General features: G+C 45.9%; 1 protein-coding gene across 2 annotated transcripts in view; it reads left to right on the top strand.

The window, feature by feature from the left end:
• znf385c (zinc finger protein 385C) overlaps nucleotides 1-20,592 on the top strand; it is a 230,562-nt gene that overhangs the window by 190,758 nt on the left and 19,212 nt on the right. For both annotated transcript variants that reach the window (XM_046331341.1, XM_046331340.1), the window contains 2 exons: nucleotides 13,083-13,225; nucleotides 20,248-20,358. In XM_046331341.1, the coding sequence (XP_046187297.1) occupies nucleotides 13,083-13,225; nucleotides 20,248-20,358 (254 nt within the window). The remainder of the gene's footprint in view (nucleotides 1-13,082; nucleotides 13,226-20,247; nucleotides 20,359-20,592) is intronic.

Here is a 20,592-nt window from a genome sequence, read left to right as displayed (position 1 = left end):
AACGGAGGAGCGGGGTGACGTGAGAGAACTTGGGAAGGTTGAACACCAGATGGGCTGCGGCGTTCTGGATGAGTTGAAGGGGTTTAATGGCACAGGCAGGGAGCCCAGCCAACAGCGAGTTGCAGTAATCCAGACGGGAGATGACAAGTGCCTGGATTAGGACCTGCGCCGCTTCCTGTGTGAGGCAGGGTCGTACTCTGCGGATGTTGTAGAGCAAATTTAAATCACAGGGAACTGATTATATGATGTTTTTACAGTCTTTTATATCTGATCTAAAAATGTTAAATACTTTCATCAGAAAACTTGGGGGGGGGCAAATTAAATGACCCGGGGGCCAAATTCGGCCTATGGCCTGCCATCTGTGGAACTCTGCTGTAGAGCATCCACAGATGGACTATCCAAATAAAGTGTTACCCCATGGTGCAGGTGCTGGTCGAGTATCAATTTTTCCAACCCAATGGTTAGGATTCGCACTCACCGCCACGGCCCGGGTTCGATTCCCAGTCAGGGAGCTGCTCCTTGGGCTCCCGAGTGGCGCAGCGGTCTAAGGCACTACATCTCAGTGCTGGAACTGACACTACAGACCCTGGTTCGATTCCTGGCTGTATCACAACCGGGCGTGATCAGGAGTCCCATAGGGCGGTGCACAATTGGCCCAGCGTTGTCCGGATTAGGGGAGGGATTGGCTGGGGTAGGCTGTCATTGTAAAATAATAATTTGTTGTTGACTTGCCAAATTAAATGAAAGTAAAATAAAAAAAAATCCCTAATTTCCCAACATTAGTTGCATCTACTGTACACTCTTCTCCTTTATTGAAGTTCACTCCTACTGTGCCGGTCCCACCCTCACCTCAACATATTCCTTTAGGGAGCATCAAAAGCAGCCTGATCGGCAGACGGACAGTGTTAGTGGAGTTCATATTCACGCGGATGACTATCTGACTTTGAACATTTCCTCTGAAAGACCCTGTCACAGGGAAGGGTGTGTTGTCCTCCCTCCTGAGTGTACACTATTTTCCAATGGCAGGTCAAACTGTGCCTAGCCATGTGTTAAATCAGGTCGCATGGAGGCTTCTGTCACCTCCCACTAGCAGCAGAAAGAGTTTTTGGAGATGAAGGGGAAGGAGATAGGAAGGTGAAAGGAGGACAGAACGAAGCAGGGGGAAGTAGTTTTCAACAACCAATTAGCTCAGTGGTTTCCTGGAGAAAGTGCACTAACCTAGTTTGGGTGTTGGTGGAAGTGGTTGTGTAAATGTGTTTCTCCTTGTTGAAGAACAGGACATGTGCTCTTTATCTGCAGTTCAGTTGTCTATCTCGTTGTGTTTCAGGGTCTCTTCCAGCTTTGACACTAAACAGGGAGTGTCACTTAACAAAGTAGTGAGAGAACGTAGTTCTGTTAACAACGGACAATCATACACTTGATTAAACAGCCATTTCAGAGAGGGAGGTGAGGACGGGAGATCAGTTCCGCACAAATAAACTCTGCAGTGCTGTCACATAAGCCATAAACCCCTCCCACACACACACACACAGGCGCACACACACACACGCGCGCGCGCGCGCACACACACACACGCATGCACGCACGCACGCGCACACACACACACACACACACACACACACACACACACACACACACACACACACACACACACACACACACACACACGCACACAAACACACACGCACACACGCACACACACACACAGTCATAGACAAAATACACAAATAGTCATACACTGTTATAGCACACACATACACACACGAACACACACAGTTATGTACTTAATCATACGTACACTGTCTGCGCTACCAACACAACACAAATGACCCAGAAAAATAAGAGAAAAATACATTCCAAACAGCTTTAAAGGAGGGAGGGAACGGTCCGTTCAATACTCTGACAGCACAGCAGCAGTGAGAGATTCCCATTGACTCAAACGGGATTTCAGATTGCATGTCATTCAGGGCGTTTACACACCATGTTTACTCTCCTTGTCTCCTTGTGTTCTTCTGTATCAGACACAAACAGACTGAAATACCAGCCTTCCTCTGTCAGACTTCATTGTAATAGAATATTATGGGCGAGATCATTAACTCTGTAACGGCGTTCTTCGTTTGTCAAAAGAGAGTCGGACCGAAATGCAGCGTAGTGGTTACTCATGTCCTTAATGAAGGAAAAAAGCGATACATGAAATAACTATACAAATACGAAAACCACAAACGGAACGTGAAACCTAATACAGCCTATCTGGTGAAACTACACAGAGACAGGAACAATCACCCACGAAATACAAAGCGAAACCAGGCTACCTAAATACGGTTCCCAATCAGAGACAACGAGAATCACCTGACTCTGATTGAGAACCGCCTCAGGCAGCCAAGCCTATGCAACACCCCTAATCAGCCGCGATCCCAAATACTACAAACCCCAATACGAGCATACAATATAACATAAACCCATGTCACACCCTGGCCTGATCAAATAATTAATGAAAACACAAAACACTAAGACCAAGGCGTGACAAACTCAGCATCGTTAAAAGAAACAAATATACTTCTGTTAATTTCATGCAGGAAAAGAGAATGAATTGTCCTGAACACCAAGCTATTATTTCCTTCATTATCCATGGACCGTGCGCTGTTCCATCTAATCAACTTCAGATCACATTTTAAACTCAGGTTTTCATATTGTCATTATGCTTGAAGGAGAGTATGGACAGAGAGATAGAGAGAGAAATGGAGAGACGGAGAGATAGAGGGATAGAGAGAGTGTCGGTGGGAGTCTTTAATTAAAGCTGATTATGCTTAATGTTCTCCGTCCATGCAGTAATGGCTCCCGTGGTAGTCCTCACACGACCCCGGGATCAAGCGGAAGTTAATTGGCTGTTAAGACTCTCCCTTTCTTTTCCATCTCAGACTGTCTCCCCCCCCCCCCTCTTTCTCTCCTTCAGAGGAATCGGAGCGAATGACCGCCTGTGGCTCTTCAGTATTTGAATTGACGCTACGGCTGTAATCTATGAGAACATCGCCAAACTGTCTCACTGGGCTCAGAGCCGCTTTCACATACAATACAGTTCATGGGCTAAAATATTAGGTATTTTATGGCTTCTAAGGTAGCGTCCCAAATGCCACTCTATTTAGTGCACTTTTGACTAGAGTCCATTGCGTTTCTCAAGTAGTGCCCTATACGTATATGGTTGCGTCTCTAAGAGTTGGCTACCAGTCCTATTTATAACCTAGGAGTTGTAGTTCTAGGTTGATCCTACCTTGTCACACACTGTCCTATCAGTGCATGGTCTGAGGAAGGCTGTGACTGCCTATTGGAGGCTCAGGGGGGGACAGAGACAAACATGAGCAACAGCCTTGTGACTGACTGGGACTGTGCATGTCACTGCTCGTCCCTTCGTGTGCAAATTTGGTAAGCTGTGATGAAGAGCTCCGTCAGGCATTCGGGGGTTGTGTAAGAGGAGCATCTCAAGAGAACACACACGCAGACGGCGGGGGTAGTGGTGGGGATGTTTGGAGTTCTAAATCAAAAAATGCTATTGTCTTATTAGCATAAAACGAACCGGGCTCACAGTCACATGCTCTTATTGTGATACTGGCCCTTCACTAAAGGAGCATGTTTTCTCCCTTTAATGGAATCCATGGACAAGCACCGGGCCTACATTCCTACATGATTTCCTTTTACCCAGCTGGATATGACAGTTTATCTGACAGAATACATTACATTGCTCAGCAGTCAATAGCGCTGAAACATTTGAAACCTGAGATAGTGTCAGCGGTGTATTCATGTGGCTGTGATTGTCCTTGGGGCGTTTGGCAATCAGTCTTTCACCACAGTGAATAGTCTCAGTGACAAAGCCATAAACAAAAGACACATCCGGCTCAGGATCTGAATGATTTGCCTTCCCTCTCTTACAGGACAATACAGGACATTAATGTTGAACATTCAGACTACCGAAATAGAACGGAAGTCGTTTTTATGTCCTTTATGTCCAATGTGGCTCGAGGGCTTCCTGTCAACCTTGCTGAAGGACACAGCAGCAGTAGTGATGTCCATGGGGCATTATGCCACCCTGCCACCCTCAGGTCTCTGTCACCCTGTCCACTCCCCCACTCTGCTCTGCACCACATCACCACTACCACATGAAGGTCCTCTACAGCCGGCGGACACATCTTTAGGAGCCTGCTGTCTTCTTTATGTTGTCCTGCAGCCCCCTGTCCATCTCTGTTTGTTAGAGAGAGAGAGAGAGAGAGAGAGAGAGAGAGAGAGAGAGAGAGAGAGAGAGAGAGAGAGAGAGAGAGAGAGAGAGAGAGAGAGAGAGAGAGAGAGAGAGAGAGAGAGAGAGAGAGAGAGAGAGAGAGAGAGAGAGAGAGAGAGAGAGAGAGAGAGAGAGAGAGAGAGAGAGAGAGAGAGAGAGATCGGATGGGATCCAATCAGCTGGTTCTGAACCAAATCCACTGTGCCAACCAACACAGATAATTACAAAGGGCTGTAAATAGACATGCAGCCTTTCCTCTCTCCTTCCTTCCCTTCCTCCATCCTTTACCACTCAATGGGGGTAAGGAAGGTTTGAGGGGTGGTGGGAGAATAAAGATGGGGAATAGGTAGTCTAGCAGTTATGAGCGTTGGACCAGTAACCGAAAAGTCATTGGTTTGAATCCCCTAGGTGAAAAAGCTGTCAACTTGCCCTTGAGCAAGGCAATTTACCTTGATTGATCCTGTAAGTTGCACTGAATAAGAGCGCCTGCTAAATGACTAAAATGCCAATGTAAATCATTAGAAAGGCAAAAGGGGAGGTGCTTACACAAAAGGCCAGAAATACAGAACCAGTAAAGTTTGGACACACCTACTCATTCAAGGGTTTTTCTTTATTTTTACTATTTTCTACATTGTAGAATAATAGTGAAGGAATCATCACTATGAAATAACACATATGGAATCATGTAGTAAACAAAAAAGAGTTAAACAAATCAAAATATATTTTTGATTTTAGATTCTTCAAAGTAGCCACCCTTTGCCTTGATGACAGCTTTGCACACTCTTGGCATTCTCTCAACCAGCTTCACCTGGAATGCTTTTCCAACTGTCTTGAAGGAGTTCCCACATATGCTGAGCACTTGTTGGCTGCTTTTCCTTCACTCTGCAGTCCAACTCATCCCAAACCATCTCAATTGGGTTGAGGTTCACAGTGGGAAACACACATGCGGAGATCATAAATTCACGTACTCTGCATCTCACAAAGACACGGCGGTTGGAACCAAAAATCTCAAATTTTTTCAAAGATTTCCACCGGCCTAATGTCTATTGCTCATGTTTCTTGGCCCAAGAAAGTATCTTATTCTTATTGGTGTCCTTTAGCAGTGGTTTCTTTGCAGCAATTTGACCATGAAGGCCCGATTCACACACTTTTAGTTGAACTCTGTGAAACATTTATTTGGACTGCAATTTCTAAGGCTGGTAACTCTAATAAACTTATCCTCTGCAGCAGAGGTAACTCTTGGTTTTCCTTTCCTGAGGCGGTCCTCATGAGAGCCAGTTTCATCATAGCGCTTGATGGTTTTTGTGACTGCACATGAATAAACTTTAAAAGTTCTTGAAATGTTCCGGATTGACTGACCTTCATGTCTTCAATTAATGATGGACTGTCATTTCTCTTTGCTTATTGAAGCTGTTCTTGCCATAATATGGACTTGGTCTTTTACCAAATAGGGCTCTCTTCTGTATACCACCCCTATCTTGTCACAACACAACTGATTGGCTCAAACGTATTACGAAGGAAATAAATTCCACAAATGAACTTTTAACAAGACACACCTATTAATTGAAATGCATTCCAGGTGAGTACCTCATGAAGCTAGTTGAGAGAATGCCAAATGTGTGCAAAGCTGTCATCAGGGAAAAGGGTGGCTATTTTGATTTCTTTTAACACTTTTCTGGTTACTATTTTTTTGAATGTCTTCTATTGTCTTGACTATTATTCTAAAATGTAGAAAATAGTAAAAAATAAAGAAAAACCCTGAAATGGGGCCTCCCAAGTGGCGCAGTGGTCTAAGGCACTGTATCGCGGTGCTTGAGGTGTCACTACAGACCCGGGTTAATTCCCAGGCTGTGTCACAACCGGCCGTGACTGGGAGTCCCATACAATTGGCCTAGCGTTGTCTGGGTTAGGGGAGGCTCATCGTGATCTATCATCTCCTTGTGGCTGGCCAGGCGCTTGCAGGCTGACTTCGGTCGTCAGTTGAACAGTGTTTCCCCCAGCACGTTGGTGCGGGCGGGTGTTAAGAAGTGTGGTTTGGCGAGTCATGTTTCGGAGGACGCGTGACTCAACCTTCGCCTCTCCCGAGCCTGTTGGGGAGTGGCAACGATGAGACAAGATCGTAATTGGATATCATAAAATTGGGGAGAAAAAGGGACAAGAAATACCATTTTAAAAAATGTACCACAGTCAATTTGGAAATAGTGTTCTTAATGTATTCACATAATGTTTTGATGAACATCATGCTGTGCCTAATGATGGTAGATGTTGTGTAACTGAGTCATGTGTTAAGGAACTCTAAGCAGAGTCCTCTCCCACAGTCTGGACTGGACATTCTGTTTTAACACAGAAGTCTTGTTGTCTGGAGAGCCACTGATGCATCAACACATCAGAGACTGCACACCGGCGGGTCTTTGGACAGACAACACACACACACACACACACACACACACACACACACACACACACACACACACACACACACACACACACACACACACACACACACACACACACACACACACACACACACACACACACACACACACACACACACACACACACACACACACACACACACACACACACACTCATTACACAGCACATTAAATTAAAATGACGCAATGTGATAGAAGGAGGTTAGCTGTGGCTTCAGGGCCGAATCAGCCTACCCCTCCTCCCTAACACATGTCCACACACACACACACACACACACACACACACACACACACACACACACACACACACACACACACACACACACACACACACACACACACACACACACACACACACACACACACACACACACACACACACCTTTTACTTCCTCCTTCCCTTCTGTTGTATGTATGATGTTTGTTTTTGTGTACCTCTACACTGTAATATAGATTTCAGTGGCGTACACCTAATGCATTCACATAGGCTTTGAGAACGTGTCTGTGCGTGCATGCATCCGTGCGTGTGTGTTTATTCCCTCCGAGTGTCATTTGTTTCCTTGACGTGCGGGGGTATGTTAGTATGGGTTTTATGTGGTACTCACCTTCCACATCTGTCACAGAGAGCAACCACTCAGTTGTCAGTGGCTGGCTGTTGTACATTCCTTGATTCCCATGTGTGTGCCTCAGCGCGGCGCTAGTCTTATCATCCAAACAGGCAAATAGCCCTCGGAGTGTGGTGTCAGGAAAATAACCTCACACTCAACGTCAACAAAACTAAGGAGATGATTGTGGACTTCAGGAAACAGCAGAGGGAACACCCCCCTATCCACATCGATGGAACAGTAGTGGAGAGGGTAGTAAGTTTTAAGTTCCTCGGCGTACACATCACAGACAAACTGAATTGGTCCACTCACACAGACAGCATCGTGAAGAAGGCACAGAAGCGCCTCTTCAACCTCAGGAGGCTGAAGATATTCGGCTTGTCACCAAAAGCACTCACAAACTTCTACAGATGCACAATCGAGAGCATCCTGGCGGGCTGTATCACCGCCTGGTACGGCAACTGCTCCGCCCACAACCGTAAGGCTCTCCAGAGGGTAGTGAGGTCTGCACAACGCATCACCGGGGGCAACCTACCTGCCCTCCAGGACACCTACACCACCCGATGTCACAGGAAGGCCATAAAGATCATCAAGGACAACAACCACCCGAGCCACTGCCTGTTCACCCCGCTATCATCCAGAAGGCGAGGTCAGTACAGGTGCATCAAAGCTGGGACCGAGAGACTGAAAAACAGCCACCACTAACATTGAGCTACTTAATATAATGTTTACATACCCTACATTATTCATCTCATATGTCTACGTATATACTGTACTCTATATCATCTACTGCATCCTTATGTAATACATGTATCACTAGCCACTTTAAACTATGCCACTTTGTTTACATACTCATCTCATATGTATATGCTGTACTCGATACCATCTACTGCATCTTGCCTATGCCGCTCTGTACCATCACTCATTCATATATCTTTATGTACATATTCTTTATCCCTTTACACTTGTGTGTATAAGGTAGTAGCTTTGGAATTGTTAGTTAGATTACTCGTTGGTTATTACTGCATTGTCGGAACTAGAAGCACAAGCATTTCGCTACACTCGCATTAACATCTGCTAACTATGTGTATGTAACAAATAAAATGTGATTTGATTTGACATACATACATACATATATATATATATATACACCCATACATACACATACATACATTAATTTTGGCCAGTGCCTCATGACAGAGCTGGTGTAATTGAGTCAGGTTTGTAGACCTCCTTGCTCGCACACACTTTTTCAGTTCTGCCCACAAATTTTCTATAGGATTGAGGTCAGGGCTTTGTGATAGCCACTCCAATACCTTGACTTTGTTGTCCTTAAGCCACTTTTCACAACTTTGGAAGTATGCTTGGGGTCATTGTCCATTTGGAAGACCCATTTGCGACCAAGCTTTGACTTCCTGACTGATGTCTTGACATGTTGCTTCAATATATCCACATAATTTCCCTTTCACATGATGCCATCTATTTTGTGAAGTGCACCAATCCCTCCTGGAGTAAAGCACCCCCACAACATGATGCTGCCACCCCTGTGCTTCATGGCTGGGATGGTGTTCTTCGGCTTGCAAGCATCCCCCTTTTGTCCTCCAAACATAACGATGATCATTATGGCCAAACAGTTATATTTTTGTTTCATCAGACCAGAGGACATTTCTCCAAAAAGTACAATCTTTGTCCCCATGTGCAGTTGCAAACCGTAGTCAGTTTTTTATGGCAGTTTTGGAGCAGTGGCTTCTTCCTTACTGAGAAGCCTTTCAGGTTTTGTCGATATAGGACTAATTTTTACTGTGAATATAGATACCTTTGCTGATGTTCTGGGATTGATTTGTACTTTTCACACCAAAGTACGTTCATCTCTAGGAGACAGAACACATCTCTTTCCTGAGCGGTATGTCGGCTGCGTGGTCCCATGGTGTTTATACTTGCGTACTATTGTTTGTACAAACAAACGTGGTACCTTCAGGAGTTTGGAAATTGCTTCCAAGGATGAACCAGATTTGTGGAGGCTCTCCAGAGGGTAGTGAGGTCTGCACAACGCATCACCGGGGGCAACCTACCTGCCCTCCAGGACACCTACACCACCCGATGTCACAGGAAGGCCATAAAGATCATCAAGGACAACAACCACCCGAGCCACTGCCTGTTCACCCCGCTATCATCCAGAAGGCGAGGTCAGTACAGGTGCATCAAAGCTGGGACCGAGAGACTGAAAAACAGCCACCACTAACATTGAGCTACTTAATATAATGTTTACATACCCTACATTATTCATCTCATATGTCTACGTATATACTGTACTCTATATCATCTACTGCATCCTTATGTAATACATGTATCACTAGCCACTTTAAACTATGCCACTTTGTTTACATACTCATCTCATATGTATATGCTGTACTCGATACCATCTACTGCATCTTGCCTATGCCGCTCTGTACCATCACTCATTCATATATCTTTATGTACATATTCTTTATCCCTTTACACTTGTGTGTATAAGGTAGTAGCTTTGGAATTGTTAGTTAGATTACTCGTTGGTTATTACTGCATTGTCGGAACTAGAAGCACAAGCATTTCGCTACACTCGCATTAACATCTGCTAACTATGTGTATGTAACAAATAAAATGTGATTTGATTTGACATACATACATACATATATATATATATATACACCCATACATACACATACATACATTAATTTTGGCCAGTGCCTCATGACAGAGCTGGTGTAATTGAGTCAGGTTTGTAGACCTCCTTGCTCGCACACACTTTTCAGTTCTGCCCACAAATTTTCTATAGGATTGAGGTCAGGGCTTTGTGATAGCCACTCCAATACCTTGACTTTGTTGTCCTTAAGCCACTTTTCACAACTTTGGAAGTATGCTTGGGGTCATTGTCCATTTGGAAGACCCATTTGCGACCAAGCTTTGACTTCCTGACTGATGTCTTGACATGTTGCTTCAATATATCCACATAATTTCCCTTTCACATGATGCCATCTATTTTGTGAAGTGCACCAATCCCTCCTGGAGTAAAGCACCCCCACAACATGATGCTGCCACCCCTGTGCTTCATGGCTGGGATGGTGTTCTTCGGCTTGCAAGCATCCCCCTTTTGTCCTCCAAACATAACGATGATCATTATGGCCAAACAGTTATATTTTTGTTTCATCAGACCAGAGGACATTTCTCCAAAAAGTACAATCTTTGTCCCCATGTGCAGTTGCAAACCGTAGTCAGTTTTTTATGGCAGTTTTGGAGCAGTGGCTTCTTCCTTACTGAGAAGCCTTTCAGGTTTTGTCGATATAGGACTAATTTTTACTGTGAATATAGATACCTTTGCTGATGTTCTGGGATTGATTTGTACTTTTCACACCAAAGTACGTTCATCTCTAGGAGACAGAACACATCTCTTTCCTGAGCGGTATGTCGGCTGCGTGGTCCCATGGTGTTTATACTTGCGTACTATTGTTTGTACAAACAAACGTGGTACCTTCAGGAGTTTGGAAATTGCTTCCAAGGATGAACCAGATTTGTGGAGGTCTGCAATTGTTTTCTGAGGTCTTGGCTGATTTCTTTTTATTTTCCCATGATGTCAAGCAAAAGAGGCACTGAGTTTGAAGGTAGGCCTTGAAATACATCCACAGGTACATCTCCAATTGATGTCAATTAGCCTGTCAGAAGCTTCTAAAGACATGACATAATTATCTGGAATGTTCCAAGCTGTTTAATGGCACAGTCAACTTAGTGTATGTAAACTTCTGACCCACTGGAATTGTGATACAATGAATTATAAGTAAAATAATCTGTCTGTAAACAATTGTTGGAAAATGTCTTGTGTCATGCACAAAGTAGATGTCCTAACCGACTTGCCAAAACTATAGTTTGTTCACAAGAAATTTGTGGAGTGGTTGAAAAAAGAGTTTTAATGACTCCAACCTAAGTGTATGTAAACGTCTGACTTCAACTGTACATACATATGTCATCATACCTGTAATATATACTGAATAGCTAGTCTTCACTCGTTGTGTTATATTATATTGCAGGTCCTTGGCTTTGTGAGGACAGTGGTACTATGTATAAGGTCTCACCTCTTGATCTGCGGTTTGTTATGACGTACTGTATAGCAACCACCTAGAACCACTCTTGTTTTAGCATCTACTACATTACCAAGCTCAGCTGTGACTTTGCGTAGATATGTCTTATGGGTCGTAATGTACCAGACAATCTCCTCTCTTTCAGAGGTGACCGTTGTTATGGGATCAATTTCCTTTTTTTTCTCCAAGGTGTGTGTTATTACGAGGTCAATCTCTTCTCTGTCTAAGGTGTGTGTTATTACGAGGTCAATCTCTTCTCTGTCTAAGGTGTGTGTTATTACGAGGTCAATCTCTTCTCTGACTAAGGTGTGTGTTATTACGAGGTCAATGTCTTCTCTGTCTAAGGTGTGTGTTATTACGAGGTCAATCTCTTCTCTGTCTAAGGTGTGTGTTATTACGAGGTCAATCTCTTCTCTGACTAAGGTGTGTGTTATTACGAGGTCAATCTCTTCTCTGTCTAAGGTGTGTGTTATTACGAGGTCAATCACTTCTCTGTCTAAGGTGTGTGTTATTACGAGGTCAATCTCTTCTCTGTCTAAGGTGTGTGTTATTACGAGGTCAATCTCTTCTCTGTCTAAGGTGTGTGTTATTACGAGGTCAATCTCTTCTCTGTCTAAGGTGTGTGTTATTACGAGGTCAATCTCTTCTCTGTCTAAGGTGTGTGTTATTACGAGGTCAATCTCTTCTCTGTCTAAGGTGTGTGTTATTACGAGGTCAATCTCTTCTCTGTCTAAGGTGTGTGTTATTGTGTCCTGATATCTCCTCATCCTCCTTTCATATCCATGGTGTGTGTTGTAACGACGTGTTGCAGTACGCATGCTCAGGGCAGGTCTGGCGACCCAGAGATGATACTGATGATTGATCCTGGCGGTGGGATAAGTACCCAGCTCAGCACCGGCCCACTGAAACGCAGCCAGCTGGAAAATTAGAAATCTCTTCATCCCTGGTCCATTTGATATCCGGTATCATCTTCCCAGCTCGTACGGTGCAGGCCAGGCACTCCCCTCTCACAGCCAATAAATCTGTAATTAAATGATGTGTGTGTGTGTATACGTGAGCGCCCGGTGCACATACTTGAAGGATTAGCTCTGGCAGTGGGGTGATAGGATGTAGGGTGGTCGTGAAGGGGGATTGCTCACATGTCAAGCCCACCCCCCAAGCCCCCCCACCTTACCTCACACCTTACCCCCACCTCCCACCTTACCTCCCATCTCACACCTTACCTCACACCTCCCACCTTACCTCACAGCTTACATCCACCATACCTCATATCTTACCTCACATCTCACAACTTTTCTCCCACCCTACGTCACACCTTCCTCACACCTTACTTCACACCTTACCTCCCACCTTACCTCACACCTTACCTCACACCTCCCAACTTACCTCACACGTTACCTCCCCACATTCACAACTTACCTCCCACCTTACCTCACATCTCCCACATCTCACACCTTACCTCCCACAGCTCACACCTCACCTCCCACATTACCTCACACCTACCACATCTCACACCTTACCTCCCACACCTCACACCTTACCTCACGCCTTACCTACCAAACTCAGTGGTAGTGAGAAGAGACAGAAAACGAAACATCAAAGGGTCTCTCATGATTGTTCTGAGTGTTTGACAAACCCTGTTGTGTTGTTGTGTTCCATCCAGGCACCTCTGCCCAGGGCAACCCCCTCCTGGCCTCCCTGCCTGTCCCGGGACGGCCCCTGCAGCCTCACCTCGACCTCAAGCACTTCCTGCCTTTCAGGCTCAATGGATCGTCCCCCCTCAGCCTCTTCCCTAACTTCAGCACAGTGAGTTACACAGCCCGGCATGGCACATCAACATCACCTAGTCATATCTACGTAACTCCCACGCTGCTGGTGTGAACTCAAAATATCTTTTGGTCTGTAAAATATTCTGTTATTTTCATGAGCTTAAGATGTCTGAAAAAATAGGCTACTCAAAGTGCCTGATGCCATTACCTTAAATTCCAATATATCTGTTAGTATTATAGAGTCACGCCCACCTATGTGCAGACATTGTCAAAGGCTCCACCCACTGGACAGGTAGGGAACCAAGGTGACCAGAAGAATACAGTATCGGTTCTTGGGGGAAGTAAGAGTGAAATTGTTAATTAAGAGATTTGTAAATTCAAATATAGTTCATGTATTTTAACTGTACTCTAAGTTAAATGTACTCCAAATAGAAATAAGCACATATAATAATTTGAGAGTGTGGGAAGGGCTGTATGGAGGGGGTGGGAAGGGGATATATATTGACAATGTATGAAATTGAAATATGCTTGATTATCTACCATGGAAAAATGATACAAACAAATATAATTGAAAAATAACTGTAAAAAATAGAGTAATGAGTTGAGTAGAATACAATTACATTATTTTCTTATTTGCATATTCTAACATGTTCTACTTTTGGAAGACCTCGACATCGCTGTTGTTTTGTATATATGTTGTTGTTGACTGTGTTGCTTTGAAAATCTTCAATAAAATGTTAGAAAGAAAGCCGTACAGGGGAGGAGGGGTTGAGTGAGCTCACATTGAGTTGCTGACTGGGCGTCCAGGGATTCTGATGATGTGATATTCAACAACCATACTACTGTTTTAATGACAGTTTTATTGACCGTTGACCCCTCAGCCCCTCACGGTGCTAGACATGTCTCCCGGTCCCACAGACGCTGGTTACAGCCTGTCGTCGTTGGAACTTTTCATTTCTCCTGGGCTTTGAGATATAATCGTTATTCCTAGAGTGTTTTCCCCCTCACCATCGTGGAAGATTTAATACCAGCCACCCAGAGACAAGCCCACCTATCTTTTGTTTTTAAACAGACCTATAAGCCACGCAGCTTTACACACCTGCAGTCTGCTGGTTACATTGCTTCAGATGCTTCTGTGTCTAGAATTAAGAAATTGTGAGTTTTTGATCCTTCTCTTACAGACTGTGTGCGTGTGCGTGTGCGTGCGTGTGCGTGTGTGTTCACTACATGACCAAGAGTATGTGGACATCTGCTTGTCAAATATCTCATTCCAAAATAATGGGCAATAATATGGAGTTGGTCCCCCCTTTGCTGCTACAACAGCCTCCACTCCTCTGAGAATGCTTTCCACTAGATGTTTGAACATTTCTGTGGGTACTTGCTTCCATTCAGCCAATAGACTCAATAGACTCAAATCCTGCAGTGCCAGACGTGTCCCCCTGCTTAAGCCAGTACATGTCCAGGCCCGTCTGAAGTTTGCTAGAGAGCATTTGGATGATCCAGAAGAAGATTGGGAGAATGTCATATGGTCAGATGAAACCAAAATATAACTTTTTGGTAAAAACTCAACTCGTCGTGTTTGGAGGACAAAGAATGCTGAGTTGCATCCAAAGAACACCATACCTACTGTGAAGCATGGGGGTGGAAAAATCATGCTTTGGGGCTGTTTTTCTGCAAAGGGACTAGGACGACTGATCCGTGTAAAGGAAAGAATGAATGGGGCCATGTATCGTGAGATTTTGAGTGAAAACCTCCTTCCATCAGCAAGGGCATTGAAGATGAAACGTGGCTGGGTCTTTCAGCATGACAATGATCCCAAACACACCGCCCGGGCAACGAAGGAGTGGCTTCGTAAGAAGCATTTCAAGGTCCTGGAGTGGCCTAGCCAGTCTCCAGATCTCAACCCCATTGAAAATCTTTGGAGGGAGTTGAAAGTCCGTGTTGCCCAGCAACAGCCCCAAAACATCACTGCTCTAGAGGAGATCTGCATGGAGGAATGGGCCAAAATACCAGCAACAGTGTGTGAAAACCTTGTGAAGACTTACAGAAAACATTTGACCTTTTTGATTGCTAACAAAGGGTATAAAACAAAGTATTGAGATTAACTTTTGTTATTGACCAAATACTTTTTTTCCAGAATAATTTGCAAATAAATTCATAAAAAATCCTACAATGTGATTTTCTGGATTTTTTTTCTCATTTTGTCTGTCATAGTTGAAGTGTACCTATGATGAAAATTTCAGGCCTTTCTCATCTTTTTAAGTGGGAGAACTTGCACAATTGGTGGCTGACTAAATACTTTTTTGCCCCACTGTACATTTTGGCCATGCAGTGTATCAGAATGACTATTCATATTGACAACTACAATTTGACTATATAGTGTACACTACCGGGGTCGCTTAGAAATGTCCATTAAAATAACATCAAATTACATTTACATTTAAGTCATTGTGAGGGGAACAGCACCTCAGTACCTCCAGGCTCTGATCAGGCCCTACACCCAAATAAGGGCACTGCGTTCATCCACCTCTGGCCTGCTCGCCTCCCTACCACTGAGGAAGTACAGTTCCCGCTCAGCTCAGTCAAAACTGTTCGCTGCTCTGGCTCCCCAATGGTGGAACAAACTCCCTCACGACGCCAGGACAGCGGAGTCAATCACCACCTTCCGGAGACACCTGAAACCCCACCTCTTTAAGGAATACCTAGGATAGGATAAAGTAATCCTTCTCACCCCCCCCCCCTTAAAATATTTAGATGCACTATTGTAAAGTGGTTGTTCCACTGGATGTCATAAGGTGAATGCACCAATTTGTAAGTCGCTCTGGATAAGAGCGTCTGCTAAATGACTTAAATGTAAATGTAAATTGATAACACATGCAGTGTACTGTAGACATTGTTAATGTTGTTAATGACTATTGTAGCTGGAAACGGCAAATTTTTTAATGGAATATCTATATAGGCATACAGAGGCCCATTATCAGCAACCATCACTCCTGTGTTCCAATGGCATGTTGTATTTGCTAATCCAAAATTATCATTTTAAAAGGCTAACTGGTCATTAGAAAACCCTTTTGCAATTATGTTAGCACTGCTGAAAACTGTGGGAGAGGTGAGACAGAGATCTGTGGTGCTGATTCACACAGTGGAAGGATGAGGAGCATGGGGAGAGGTGGAGGGTCTAAGAGCGTGCACGTGTTCTGTATAAGATGGTGGTCTGGGAGCGTGCACGTGTCCTGTATCAGATGGTGGTCTGGGAGCGTGCATGTGTCCTGTATCAGATGGTGGTCTGGGAGCGTGCATGTGTCCTGTATCAGATGGCGGTCTGGGAGCGTGCACGTGTCCTGTATCAGATGGTGGTCTGGGAGCGTGCACGTAACCTGTAACAGATGGTGGTCTGGGAGCGTGCACGTGTCCTGTATCAGATGGTGGTCTGGGAGCGTGCACGTGTCCTGTATCAGATGGTGTTCTGGGAGCGTGCACGTGTCCTGTATCAGATGGTGGAATTATGTTAGCACAGCTGAAAACTGTGGGAGAGGTGAGACATAGAGTTCTGTGGTGCTGATTCACACAGTGGAAGGATGAGGAGCATGGGGAGAGGTGGAGGGTCTAAGAGCGTGCACGTGTCCTGTATCAGATGGTGGTCTGAGAGCGTGCACGTGTCCTGTATCAGATGGTGGTCTGGGAGTGTGCACGTGTCCTGTATCAGATGGTGGTCTGGGAGCGTGCACGTGTCCTGTATCGGATGGTGGTCTGGGAGTGTGCACGTGTCCTTTATCGAATGGTCATCTGGGAGCGTGCACGTGTCCTTTATAGGATGGTCATCTGGGAGTGTGCACGTGTCCTTTATAGGATGGTCATCTGGGAGCGTGCACGTGTCCTTTATAGGATGGTCATCTGGGAGCGTGCACGTGTCCTTTATAGGATGGTCATCTAGGAGCGTGCACGTGTCCTTTATAGGATGGTCATCTGGGAGCGTGCACGTGTCCTTTATAGGATGGTCGTCTGGGAGCGTGCACGTGTCCTTAATCGGATGGTCGTCTGGGAGCGTGCACGTGTCCTTAATCGGATGGTCGTCTGGGAGCGTGCACGTGTCCTTTATAGGATGGTCATCTGGGAGCGTGCACGTGTCCTTTATAGGATGGTCATCTGGGAGCGTGCACGTGTCCTTTATAGGATGGTCATCTGGGAGCGTGCACGTGTCCTTTATAGGATGGTCATCTGGGAGCGTGCACGTGTCCTTTATAGGATGGTCATCTGGGAGCGTGCACGTGTCCTTTATAGGATGGTCATCTGGGAGCGTGCACGTGTCCTTTATAGGATGGTCATCTGGGAGCGTGCACGTGTCCTTTATAGGATGGCCATCTGGGAGCGTGCACGTGTCCTTTATAGGATGGTCATCTGGGAGCGTGCACGTGTCCTTTATAGGATGGTCATCTGGGAGCGTGCACGTGTCCTTTATAGGATGGTCATCTGGGAGCGTGCAAGTGTCCTTTATAGGATGGTCATCTGGGAGCGTGCACGTGTCCTTTATAGGATGGTCATCTGGGAGCGTGCACGTGTCCTTTATAGGATGGTCATCTGGGAGCGTGCACGTGTCCTTTATAGGATAGTCATCTGGGAGCGTGCACGTGTCCTTTATAGGATGGTCATCTGGGAGCGTGCACGTGTCCTTTATAGGATGGTCATCTGGGAGCGTGCACGTGTCCTTTATAGGATGGTCATCTGGGAGCGTGCACGTGTCCTTTATAGGATGGTCATCTGGGAGCGTGCACGTGTCCTTTTATAGGATGGCCATCTGGGAGCGTGCACGTGTCCTTTATAGGATGGTCATCTGGGAGCGTGCACGTGTCCTTTATAGGATGGTCATCTGGGAGCGTGCACGTGTCCTTTATAGGATGGTCATCTGGGAGCGTGCGTGTATCTTGTATCGGATGATGGTCTGGGAGCGTTCACGTGTCCTTTATAGGATGGTCATCTGGGAGCGTGCACGTGTCTTGTATTGGATGGTGGGGTACAGACTTTCCAAGTGATCACCGGCAGACCACCACCCACAGCCACCGGTCACCCAGGAAGCCCGGTGAGAAAACCTTCCTAGCCAATCACAAAGCCAGGGAGTAAACTAGCCAACCAGTCAGAGCAGCAGTATTAGTAGTAGTAACAGCTGCATTATTCATACAACCTGCCTTCCAGCACAGAAAAAAACACAGCACCAGAAAACGACAGTATCACCACACTATGAAGTCGTCTATGAACCACTACTTCTCTAGCATACAGCTAGCAGATGTGCTACATAGCCTTTCGCTTTGCACCACCTCCCTAGAATTGAACCAGCCTTCAAGAGTTAATAACAGCAAATGACACCCACCTCAGACTTCTGGCACAGAATAATTAGACTATAGCGGCTATGTGACCTAGCTAATATAACACACAGCAGACCAATACAGCTATGGCATTAATCACCAGGACCCTTCCCCCTCTTCCAGTCTCACCTTTCCGCTTTCCTAGGATGTGTCCTAAATGACACCCTATTCCCAGTTTAGTGCACTACTGGCCCTGGTCAAAAGTAGTGCACTACATAGGGAATAGGGTCTAATTTGGGACTCCAGCCCCAGTCTCAATGGTGACATTCAGGTTCTCTGGGGCCCGGTGAGGCAGAGGCACACGTTGTTCGGGGCGTGTGCAGGGGGAAAATGAATGCACCTGTCTCACGAGCTAAATAGACCCCAGTCTCCCCCTGCACCTCAATCATCGTTTCAGCTGCGGCCCGCCATGAGATAGCTCCTGTCTGCAGAGGGGAAGGGGGGAGAGAGGAAGTGGGCCGGACAATAGGTGCATTTATACCGGCCTGTTCAGGATGGCTGCGGGCGAACAATGGCCACATTCTCTCAGCTCCCTAAAACAAATAGTTGTGTGCGGCGTACCCTGTGAAGTTGGCCAGGGCGCACAGTCTGGAGGAGCTCTGATTCCATGACACAGTTTTGGCTTCGGAAGGGAAAGGTTAGTTGCTCCCCGAGGTAGCAGCACTGCACCGCTTTGTTTAAGGAGCCAGAATAGAGGGGTGTAGGGTTACCCTTGTGGGAACAGAGGGTAAGCAGTGTTGCACAGGGTGGAGGTTGTAAGACAGGTGCTTTTAAGGTTGTTTCTATTCCACACCCCACCACACCTGGCCTTTTGAAAACAGATTATTTAGAGTCAACACAGAAACAGAGCTGTGTGTGTGTGTGTGTGTGTGTGTGTGTGTGTGTGTGTGTGTGTGTGTGTGTGTGTGTGTGTGTGTGTGTGTGTGTGTGTGTGTGTGTGCGTGTGCGTGCGTGCGTGCGTGCGTGCGTGCGTGCGTGCGTGCGTGTGTGTGTGTTCATGCCTGTGTGTGTATTGAGGGGCAGCCATTGTTTAGTGTTATGTATCAGACAATAGCCAGTGCCATCCACACACACAGCCACTGTTGTGAAGTGATGCCAGGGAAGACGTATATCTGGTTACACTGAGTGTAACATGGCTTGCCCAGCACTTTGTTCCAACCCAGCCCTCCACAGCGGGCACAGCCGCCCCCCACCTCCCTCTCTGTCTCTGAGGAGAGGGCAGCGCGGGGCGAGGCAGACGCCAGGCTGGGGAAGGATCCAGGGTGATTGTTATATTTGATACCGTGCTGATGGGGGGCCACACTGAAATCAGCCGTCGTCATGCAATCCAGCCATTCTAATCAAGCCCAGAGCAGTCCCTCTGGCACTCTGTCCCCACACCCCCTATCAGTTGTGATGGGGAGAGAATATCTTCCCTCTCTCAGGAATCTCTGCAGGCTTTAGGCATGTAGACAGTAAAAGCCATGTGACCTGTCATCTATATTGTCTGCCCAAAGTCCCTTTCTCAAGGTTCTTCCCACTATACTGCCCTGGATCAGAGCTCGCATGCCATTGCATCCTCAGGCTGACGTTAGCTGCGTCTCCAATTCTCCATGTAGTTTTGTTGTGGTCAAACCCAGTGGATTTATAGGGGTATCAGGGGTTTGAGGTCACGGATGGACTGATAGATTTAGCCCCTGGTCTCCTGTCTGTCCTGCAGATGGACCCGGTGCAGAAGGCGGTGATCAACCACACGTTTGGCGTCCCTCAGCCACTCAAGAAGAAACAGATCATCTCCTGTAACATCTGTCACCTGCGCTTCAACTCCCCGGTAAGAGAGTGTGTGTGTGTGTGTGTGTGTGTGTGTGTGTGTGTGTGTGTGTGTGTGTGTGTGTGTGTGTGTGTGTGTGTGTGTGTGTGTGTGTGTGTGTGTGTGTGTGTGTGTGTGTGTGTGTGTGTGTGTGTGTGTGAAGCCGTTCCAAATTACCTGAGCTCTTATCATCCTCACTGGCTGATAGGGAGTCCAGTCGGGCTCTGAGCGTGCATGCGTCTGTTTGTGTGTGTG

The sequence above is a fragment of the Oncorhynchus gorbuscha genome, linkage group LG26 (genome assembly GCF_021184085.1).
Source record: "Oncorhynchus gorbuscha isolate QuinsamMale2020 ecotype Even-year linkage group LG26, OgorEven_v1.0, whole genome shotgun sequence".
In the NCBI taxonomy this organism is placed as follows: domain Eukaryota; kingdom Metazoa; phylum Chordata; class Actinopteri; order Salmoniformes; family Salmonidae; genus Oncorhynchus; species Oncorhynchus gorbuscha.
Note: the sequence above shows the minus strand (reverse complement) of the source record. Positions and strands in the feature narration are given on the sequence as shown.